The sequence below is a fragment of the Phascolarctos cinereus genome, unplaced genomic scaffold (genome assembly GCF_003287225.1).
Source record: "Phascolarctos cinereus isolate Bilbo 61053 unplaced genomic scaffold, phaCin_HiC Scaffold_1;HRSCAF=81, whole genome shotgun sequence".
Lineage (NCBI taxonomy): Eukaryota > Metazoa > Chordata > Mammalia > Diprotodontia > Phascolarctidae > Phascolarctos > Phascolarctos cinereus.
Genome location: NW_027555514.1, coordinates 221,259,938 through 221,270,146, shown reverse-complemented (window position 1 = coordinate 221,270,146; position 10,209 = coordinate 221,259,938). Strand labels below are relative to the sequence as shown.

The window sequence follows — 10,209 nt, the reverse complement described above, 5'->3', positions numbered from 1 at the left end:
GGCTGTCCCCCATAACTTCTTTCTAACTGCCTCATAGAATCCCTGATTTCCATTCAAGCCCAGCTCAAATGCCTCTTGCAGGGAGCCTTTCCATATCCCTCTCCCCCAACCTATTACCATCATGCTTTACTTTCCTGGAGCCCATGTTATTTCGTGTTTAACTTGCATAAATTTAGTGCTTTTTCTGTGTACATTTTGTTTTCCCCTATAGAATGGAAGCTCCTTCAGAGGAAGGATTCTTCCTCTTTTTCTTTGTAACCCCCAGCACCTAGCATGTTGCCTGGTACCTAACAAGTGCATATTAAATGCTTGTTAAATTGAATTCTCCATCTCACCCTGCTCCTCCTCTCCCCTACAACACATTGGAGGACAAGGATCCTTCTTAAGCAGTCTCTTTATTATGAGGAAATTGTATCATTATTAAATTCAAGGAGAGTCCTCCCTAAAATATATACAAACTTTGTACAGTCTTCCAGCCCAGTCTCCTGTGCTGAGATCTTCTAATAGAAAAAGAATGTAGCCTCTAGGTTTACTATAATACCCTTTTATAAATTGAGGCCTCTTAGGCAGTAGAGTTAAGGAACTGGGTCTCTCCAGGCAAAGACCCCAATAAGACACTCATGTTACCCACAGTCATGTTGGGGAGCACAGAGGAAGGTGGAGGGTGGGGGGTACTATCCTCAAAATGGGGAGATAAATGGTTTAGACCCTCAGTCTCATCCAGAATGGCCACAAAGTCCAGTTGTGTGTTCTCCAGGTCAAGGGAGTCCAGAGGGTTGCACAGCTGTCCTTCTGGGGGAGGGCATAAAGTGGGACCCCCATCTAATCCCCCTACCTCTGGGTGAACACAGCTGGGGTTGCTGCTCCCTGCCTTCAAAGACCCATAGCAAGTGGGCAGAGGAGGCAGAAATCGAGGTGGTACTGCCTTCTGGGGACTTCTCTCCCCTGCCACCCCAAAATTCCCTTGGCATGGTGGGAGGGTAGGATATACTCCTGATTTGTGAGGGAGCAAGCTGGGAGTCAAAGCAGAAGTATACATGGTCACTGAGTTCTTGGCATGATCTGAACTAACTTGGGGCCTCCCAAGGAATTTGGGGTTCCAATAAGGAAGGTCCTGGTCTGAGGCATCTTCTCTCCTCCCACCCTCCCACAGAAGTGCCTGTTGAGATTGCACATAGCTACAGACAAGCTGAGTCTTGAGTTGCCCTGTGGAGCTGGGGGAGGTCACCAAATCAGGGCCAGCCTGGGACTCCAAAGAATTATTAGGGGGTGCTTGGGCATAGGAGGATGATTGGGTGTAGTTCAAGAGTGGAAACTGGGGGAATGAGGAATGTGGGAGTGAGGGACTTCGAGCAGGGTGAACACTGAGACAAGGTGCCAACCCTGGGGGGACAGTGTCCATCAGGCACTCCTGTTCTGGCTTGATATGAACTTGTCCAAAAGGTCCAAGCTGAGGGCACTGATTGTACTCCCCTCCACTACCTACTGTGGCCTTGGGGGCTGGGTAGAGCCTTGCTGGGGAGGTGAACTCACCCCATGTTCCTGGGGGAGGGTTGGAGTAGGGAACGGATTGAGGGCAAGAGCTAGAACCATAATCATCAGGGGGCCCCAGACCCCTGGGTCCATAAGACTCAGATGTCATCCCCTCAAGTGCCCCATAACCTAAGGGCTCAGTGGGGGAGAAGTCCACATAGTGGTCTAAGCTACTGTTCAGCAAAGGATGTCCATTCTCTGGTTCCTCACTCATCCCTAGAGTTTCCATGACAACATTCTCAGCGATGCTAGGAGGTCTAGGGGAGTAGACTGAGGAGGATTGGTGGGGTTCAAAGTTACCTCCCACTCCAGCCCCAGAGGCCAGTGTGTGAACACAGCCCAAGCTCTTGAACCGCTGTACTCTGGCTGGAGGGGGTGGGCCAGCAGATCTAGCAGGGTCACTGGCTCTCCGAGTAATCCCTGCACCAGGGCCATAACCAGGATATTCAGCACCAATCCTCCATGAGGAACCTGGGGGGCCCCCTACCCTCTCCAGAGTGGGCGTTGAGGAGAGCGATGCACTGCCCCCTCTGGATGTGCCATATCGAGCATGGAGCATGGAGCATGGAAAGTAGTGCTGGGCAGGAGGAAGGCCTTGGCGGGGCACAGGATGCTCTGTGGGTGATGCAGGAGGAAAAGGGGAGGAGCGGCGGCTGACAGTGTAGGCAGTGCTGATGCTGCTGGAGTTACTGCCTCTGTAGTCAGTAGAGCATGGGGGCCCCAAGTGACCAGCCATGGCAGGGCCTAGGGTAGAGGAGAAAAAAAGATGGGGATAATAAAAGGGTCTGCTACACCTCCCTTTGCCCATCAGCCCCAAAGACTGCCTTTGCTAATCCTAACTAGAAACCTTGTTCTGAATTCTGGAAACCCCCCCCCCAAACAATGTCCTCCCCAAGAATCAGAAGGACCTCTCTCCCCATCCAAATTTCCTCCCTCACACCAAGGGTCTCACCAGTGCCTGTCAGGCTGGGCAGTTTAAGGCCACGAGATGCTGACCGGAGTTGATCCAACCTCAGATTCTCTAGCCGTCGCAGGGCTGATAGACTGGGAGGTCCGGGTTCTGAACCCCCAGCTCCTCCCGCCCCACTGGCTCCTGGGCCTTCATCCAGGCTATATAGGTCTTCAGTGCTGCCCCCCAGAGTGCCAGCCATATCCACTCCACTATCTGTGTTGGTCACACTGCCTAGTGGGGAATGATCACTGCTACAAGATGACTGTGCTCCTGGACTTGGCTGCGGCTTCTGAAGGGAACATAAGAGGTAGAGGGGTCACTGTTTATTCCCTCTCTTTCCCTTTATCTATACAAACTGGTCCTCTCACCTAAGAGAGACATAGGAAGCCCTGAGTCCACTTCAGCATCTAGGAATCTTGAGGATGGGGTGGGGGAGGGAGGAAGACCTAGGGATGCAAAGGATATTGGGATAGCTGGGAGAACCGGGGAAAGTGCTGGAGAAGAAGAAGCTCATCTAATCCGAGCTCCTAGTTGCTGGGGTGGGAGGTGGAGCTGAGTCTGAAAGGGAGGATCTGAAGGAAAAAAATCTCTAAACTCTAAAATCCATTCCTATCTCTGGGGAGGGTGGAACTAGGGAGAAGACAAAGGGCTGAAATTCCATCAGGATGGGAGGAAGAAAAACATCTAGAAAACCTCCTAGTGACTGCTGTTGTTACTAGTCCTGTCTGACTCTTTGTGACCCTGTTTGGGTTATTCCTGGCAAAGATACTGGAATGCTTTGCCATTTTCTTCTCCAGCTCATTTTGCAGATGAGGAAACTGAGACCCAGGGTCACACCACTAATGTCTAGGGCCACATTTGAACTCAGGTCTTCCTGACTCCAGCCTTGGTGCATCACCTTGCTGCTTCAAATGACTAGGTAATAAACAAAAAATGGTGGATCTCTGGATTTGGAGAAGTAATGTCAATCTCACCTCTCCATTTCTTAATACTGGAGGTTGTGTATGGATGGAATAGGGACTATATATAGCAAGGATGAGGAGAGTAGGAATTGGATAATACTCATTTATGCATGTAGTTGGGTGGGAGAGTACGGAAAGAAAGGGATGCCAGTAATGATTCCTATCCCAGCAGATCCTGGCTACAGAAGCAGAGGAAGAACTAAGGTGGCTCACCAGGGCAGCATCAGGCACTGTCAATTTGCCCTCATCCCGGCTGGGACCCCCTTCTCTCTCCCTTTTGAGATCTAAGCTTGGAAGGGCCAGCACCCGGGGTGGGGGACCATCTCCTCGGTGCCTTTTGTCACATGCGCGTCTGGGCCATGCACTGTCTTGACGTGTTTTCGGAGGGAGCTGGGATCTGTGTAACGTTTGGTACAGCCAGGTAGCTTACAAACATATGGCTTCTGGTGGGTTGAAGAATAAAGAACAAGAGTCATGATAAGAGTGGAGTGAAAATATGGGGTAGTATAAGAGGAACATTGGTGGAGGGAGAAGTGGAAAATACATAGGAGGATGAAGAAAACCTGGAGGAATTCGGTTCATGTCAGGAATCAAGTTGGGGAACACACAGGCATGGGAAAATACAGGAGAAATAGTCAACAGAGAGGTCATAGGAGACACGGAGGAATGGATGGTCATGGAGAGGACATAATGAGTTCATAGGAGTAAAAAGGGAGATGAGAAGCTAACAGGAGTTATATGAATTTTAGGAGAGACAAGGGGAAGAGAGGAATTGGGAGGGCAGAAAAATCATTTGTTGTTCAGCCAGCTCAGTAGTGTCCTACTCTTCATGACCCCCTTCGGGGTTTTCTTGGCAAAGATACAGGAGTGGTTTGCCATTTCCTTTTCCAGCTCATTTTACAGATGAAACTGAGGCAAACAAGGTTAAGCAACTTGCCCAGGGTCACACAGCTAGTAAGTGCCTGAGGCCACATTTGAACCCTGGAAGATGAATCTTTCTGACTCCAGGTCTGGCACTCTACCCACTGAACCACTTAGCTACCCAGAAAAAATCATAGGGTGGCATAGTTTGGTCAGAGCAAAGAAGGGACATAAGGAAATATGGCTGTTGACACAAAACACAGAAGAAGCAGGTGGGAGGTGGAGGGTTACAGAAAAAGAAGTACAGAGTTTGATTTCTGGGCCTGCCCCATTTTGACTACTGTTCCAAGTTACCCACCCCCTCTGTCACAGGAGACGGTGGTTGGGATGGCACAATAACTTTTGTTGCCAAGATGGGGGGTGGACATCTCTAACCAACATGAAGGTACAATATCTGGAGGAGTTGAGGAAACTAAGGAGGAGCATAAAAGTCTTGCTAGGGTCGGAGGGCCTCTGGGGAGAGTTTTGTTTATGTTGCTTAGCTATCTGACTTTGTGGACTGCAAGGAGGTGGTAGTAGCAACCGTTATTGTGGGCCATGTTCCTGCATGGGGAGAATAGCTGATGTGTACAGTGCTTTTGCCAAATATGTTTGCTTGGGAGAGAGGTCTCTCTGGTTTGGGTGTGACTGTGTGTGTCATGGGGAAGGGGTTCTCTGAATTGGGGGTGAGGAGATGCCCTGGGATTGGGATGAGGGGTATCACTGCCCCAGTGAGTGACCTCAATAAGAAAATTCTCTAAATTAAGCATGTTTGTGTTGGAAGAGTTTTTCCTGGGTTGGGAGTTAGCAGGGTCTCACCTCACTGGAATGGGTCCGGTTCTGGTGTTTGGCCCGGTCACTGGCATTGCTGAAGGCCTTGCTGCAGCCTTCATGCTCGCACATGTATGGCTTCTCACCCGTGTGTGAACGAAGGTGGGTCTTCAAGTTCTCCAGCCTTGAATAGGACTTCCGGCACCCCTCAAACTGAGGGGACATAACGGGTGAGAGGGAACTCTCAGACTGGGGGGGACAGAGGGGCTCTTCAACTAGAAATGCATAAGGAAGCCCTCCAAGGGAACATGGATCAGGAAGCATTTCTTAAAATGAGAGAAGATGATGGGGAAATTGAGGGAGTCCCCAAAATTGGGAATGTGTGATGGTAAGAGTTAGGAAGGAAATATGGGGCTCAGGGGATGGTCTCTCAATTTGAATAGACATGGCTATCAAGAAGAAGTGCCTTTCACTCAAATCTTTCAGAGTGAGAGATTTGGGGGATATCTGGTTTTGAAGGTGGTCTTAGTGGGTGGGATTGTTGAGGGGGGGGGCTGGAGAGCCTTGGATAAAGGCTATAAACCTGAGCTGTGGTATATTCCATGGGCATGGGCAGTAGTGGCATCTCACCGTGCATTTATGGGGTTTTTCCCCTGTATGTCTTCGCATGTGAACCACCAGCATATACTGCGCCTTAAATGGCCTCTGCTCTCGAGAGCATCCTCCCCAGTGACAGACAAATTCCTTTCTCTCCCCATGGATGTGCTCACTATTGATATGCTGTGGATGGAGGCAGGATGAGTTTCCTCCCTGAGAACCAAGCTCACATCTTACTTCTCTAAAACTCCCTCTCCCAGAACCTCGCCTATCCTCAGAGGCACCGCTCCCACTTCTCATGGTGGAGGGCGGGGTGTGAGAAGTGGAGCTAGAGGAAAATCACGCTCATTCTCACATTTCCACTCCCTTAACATTCTCATCATTATTTAGGTTTTGCTTCTCTCATCTGCCCTCCTTATCCCTTACTCTACCCTTAACCCTTGTCCTGGAACAAAAATAACTAGTCCCTGACACCTTCTACCATTTGTCCAACTCTATCTCCCACGAGCCTCCACGAGCTTTCCCCAAACCACCTGAACACTCCTGTCTCCCCAAAGCACTACTCACATGCACCAGCTGCTCCTGTGATTCAAATTCAAGGTTGCAGCCATTCCAGCGACAATCAGTCTCATATACACATTCGGGCTCTGGCTTTTCCTCTTTCTCCAGTTCTTCCCTCCCATCCAACAATCCCAAGAGAGCATCCTAGAGCAAGGGAGGGAAAGCTTGCACCACTCCTACGCCCTCTTGCTTGATTCCCTGGCCCTTCCTTCTACTCTTTCCCCCTTAAACTGAGGAACAGTAAGGTAGATGCAGAAGAATCATAGAACCACATAACTTTGACATGGAAGGCACCTTCATAATTATCTGGTCCAAAAACTTCATTTGACAAATGAAGAAATGGAGGCCCAGAGAGATTCAATTTGTCCAAGGTCACACAGCCAGGGACAGAGCTGGGAACTAGGACCCAGGTTTTCTGACTCCAAGTCCAGGATTTTTTTCTACTATATCATCATCCTCACTGCCCCAGATGCAGGGCAAAGGTTATGGGAGTGGAGGAGATATACATTCATTGCAATGACACTATCATTTCTCCTCCCCCTTTACCTGTGCGCCAGTAGAGTTAGGACTGGACACATTGCCTTCAGATGGCTCCTCAGTACGTTTGCTGACCAGCATGTTCAGTTCAGATTTCAGCTTCCCAGTTGAGGAAAAAATAACAAGAATGAGACCAGTCTGTGGGGAGAGCCTCGTCTTGGTTTCCCATAGCCTGTTGATCCTTCCCCCCAAATACTCAATAACCAACTTGAGGTTATCCATGTGGAGGTCATCCTCCTTCTCTCGTGTCCAGTATCACTGGGACTGGTGGTGGTGGGAGCAGAGGCTGAGGTAGAGGAAGGGTTTACAGACACAAATAGGGGTGCCTCATTCACTTCCCAAAGAACAGTGACTTCAACACTCCACACGTCTCTTCTCCTATTCTGGACTAAAACCATTTTGCAATCTTTCTTTTCACCTTCTCATTCTGCTCTTCTGAAGGAGGGGTGTAGAGTGAGGGAGGGTGAGTTGGAGCAGAGAGAGAATACCATGAGGGCTCTTACCTGGTAGTTCTGGAGGGGCCCCCGGGATTGGAGAGGTGGCCTCAGCCTGCCCTGGGTGGGGTCATGAGGGCCACAGGGTGGGGCCATGAAGGATGGAGTAGCCCTTTTTTGGTGATTCATCGGGGGTGGGAATCCCAGAGATGGGCTGTGGAAGGGGGAGGGGGTTAGGGTTAAGATCTCAGGATATCTCTAGGGAGCTGAGGGGCTGTTTGGAGGGGTTTCTGGGAGTCTTAGGGAAGGATAGGAAAGTTGGAAGGGTATTATGAAAGTGTTGAGGGAGTTGTAGAATGTCTTTGGAATGGTTAGAATCAGGATCTTGGGTGGGGTTGGCAATTTTTGGTGGGAATCTTAGTGAATATTTTGAGGGGCCCCTTGCCCCAGAGCTGCCTGCACCTGATGGTGCCGATGGAGAGGTGCCCATAGGACCCCCCTGGGGGGGCACAGCTTGAGTTGATGAAAGCAACAAGGGAGCTGGGTGAAGTTCGAATGACGGTCTGCAGGTCCAGGCTGGCGTCTGACAGTGGTGAGATGGATAGTGCCCTCTTCTTGGTCAGCTTGACTGCATTCCGGGTTGGGGGAAAGATCGGGGCTGGGGCAGGGGACATTGAGGGGGGATGGGTATAGCAGAGTGGGGTGAGGTGGGGTTTGGGGTATCTTCCCCTGTCCCCAACCCAGGGGTATCATCTATCTAGAAAAATCACCCACTGACCCTACTCTGACCCTTCAGCCTCCCACTGATTCCATCTTTAACCCATACATCCCATTTGTGATTTCCTGAACCCACCCTGCTGACCCACCCTCATCAGATCATGACTGTAGCCCTCTTGTTCTCTCCTGGCACTGGGGTAGGTGAGTTTGTCCTTGAGGGAAGAACATGCCTAGGGCCTCACCCTCAGTACTGCTGGTGATCTCTCGAGTTGGCCCATAGCTGTGGGGACTGGACATGAAGTTGGTCTGATGGCAGAAGGGGAGGCCAGTCAATCCTGGAGAAGAGTACCAGGTGAGAGGATGGAGCAGCCCATACTTTTCCCCACCCAAAAATCTTCATCCCTCCAGGGTAAAAATCTCCCTTAATAACATATAACACCTAATAAGTATTAAGGGCTTAATAAATGCTTCATTCATCGATGTATTTGAACATATGTAGCAGTTTTTAACAAGCTTTCACAATGTCTTATTTCATCACTGCAACATCCTTGTGAGGCAGTTAGGGTAAATATCATTCCTATTTGATAGATGAAGAGATGAAGTTGAGAGAAGCAAAGAGGGTAGCCCAGGGTACAGAGTTAGGATCCCTACAACCAAAATTTAAGCTCAAGGCCAAGGCCAACCTACTGAGTACCCTTACAGATAGGAAAATAGAGGCCTGGGATGGCAGTGGCTTCAACCCACATCTCTGGGTCTGGATTGGGTGTGTTTTCCAACTTTCTGTAGACCTAAAGTGGTTTGCACTGACCTTCTGTGCCCATGACCTGAGCACCCTGACTAGGGAGGGATGGTAGACAGCAAGACTCTCCATAGCTACTGATGGCAGAAGGGATAATAGAGTTGAACATGGTGCCTCAGGTGAAGAGCAGGTGAAGGAAAGCTGAGGGGAGGGAAACCTGCAAGACAGAAAGAAGAAAGGGTAACCAGATATCCCTTGTAAGTACAAGGCTCTGGGCAAACTACACAGTGTGAGCACTTTGCAAAAGAGAATCTTTGGGAGGCAGTTAGGTGGCGCAGTGGACAGAGCTCTGGCCTTGGAGTCTGAGTTCAAATGTGACCTCAGACACTTGACACTTATTAGCTGTGTGACCCTGGGCAAGTCACTTAACCCCAATTGCCCCACCAAAAAGAAAAAAACAAAACAAAATAAAAATCACCCAAAAAACCCACCACAACAACAACAAAAGAGAATCTTTGCCTTAAAAATGAGGATAAAATAAAAACCAGGAATGTATGTGAAAGATATAACTGATAGTTACATAGCACTTTGCTAAATTATTTCATTCGACACTAAAGACTCTATGTGGTAGGTATTTTTAGACCTATTTTACTGTTAAGAAAACAGATGCAATTAGGAGACTTGCCCTGGGTCACACAGGAAGTGTCAGAGACAGGATTAAAATCTAGGTCCCCTCACATTTTCTTCACTGCACTTTCCACTGTCCCATATTGTCTCTAACTAGGAAAGGCAGAACACAGGAATGAAGAGAACCCATGCATATGCATGTGTAGAAGCCAGTTACCATATTCCCATTCACTTTCCCAAGCTGATTAGGTGAGGGCTATCTGGGTGGTGGATTGGACAGAGGACTGATTCTCAGTCAGGAAGACTTGAATTCAAATCCTGTCTCATATGCTAAACCTCTTAGCCTCACTTTCCTCATTCGAAAACGTGAAAATAGTAGCACTTACCTCACAGGACTCTTGTGAGGCTCAAATGAGATGAAGCAAAACTTACAGTGCTATATAAATGAGATTATTCATTATATATGTATATACACATATATAATTGTTTTTAGCACCACATGAAGAAGTCACTTAACTCCTTCCTCACGCGCTGCCTGCTTTCTCAGACACTAGCAGCGATAGAGTAAATAGGAGGGTATGAAACTGGATGATTCTTCTGATTTAATGGACCCTAGAGAGTTCTCTGCCTCCATCTCTCCCAAATTCTTCTCCCCAACTTGGTCTCCTGCTGAGCAGATTGCAATAGCGCTAATGTTCAGCAGAGGGAGCTTTCGCAACAGTCCGGGAAAGCAGGCTGTCTGTTCGTCCACAGTGGGAGGCGAAGCTGCTTCCCTTCTTTCCTTCCCTACCTCCTGGCTCTGGGGCGGCGGGAGGGAGGGGGACAGAAAAAACAATCTCAGGGGAGTCAGACACAGCCGGGAGGCAGCGTTGAAGGAAG

The 10,209-nt window shown here is 49.1% G+C and overlaps 1 protein-coding gene across 1 annotated transcript; it reads right to left on the bottom strand.

The window, feature by feature from the left end:
• Positions 1-376: 376 nt before the first annotated feature.
• Positions 377-8,916, bottom strand: GLI1 (GLI family zinc finger 1). Its single transcript, XM_020990270.2, is given in 12 exon segments — positions 377-2,277; positions 2,486-2,774; positions 3,661-3,788; positions 3,791-3,890; positions 5,167-5,331; positions 5,749-5,898; positions 6,283-6,420; positions 6,823-6,912; positions 7,317-7,461; positions 7,710-7,905; positions 8,207-8,299; positions 8,773-8,916. Coding segments are annotated over 12 exon segments (3,309 nt in total). The 5' UTR covers positions 8,873-8,916; the 3' UTR covers positions 377-562.
• Positions 8,917-10,209: the final 1,293 nt, after the last annotated feature.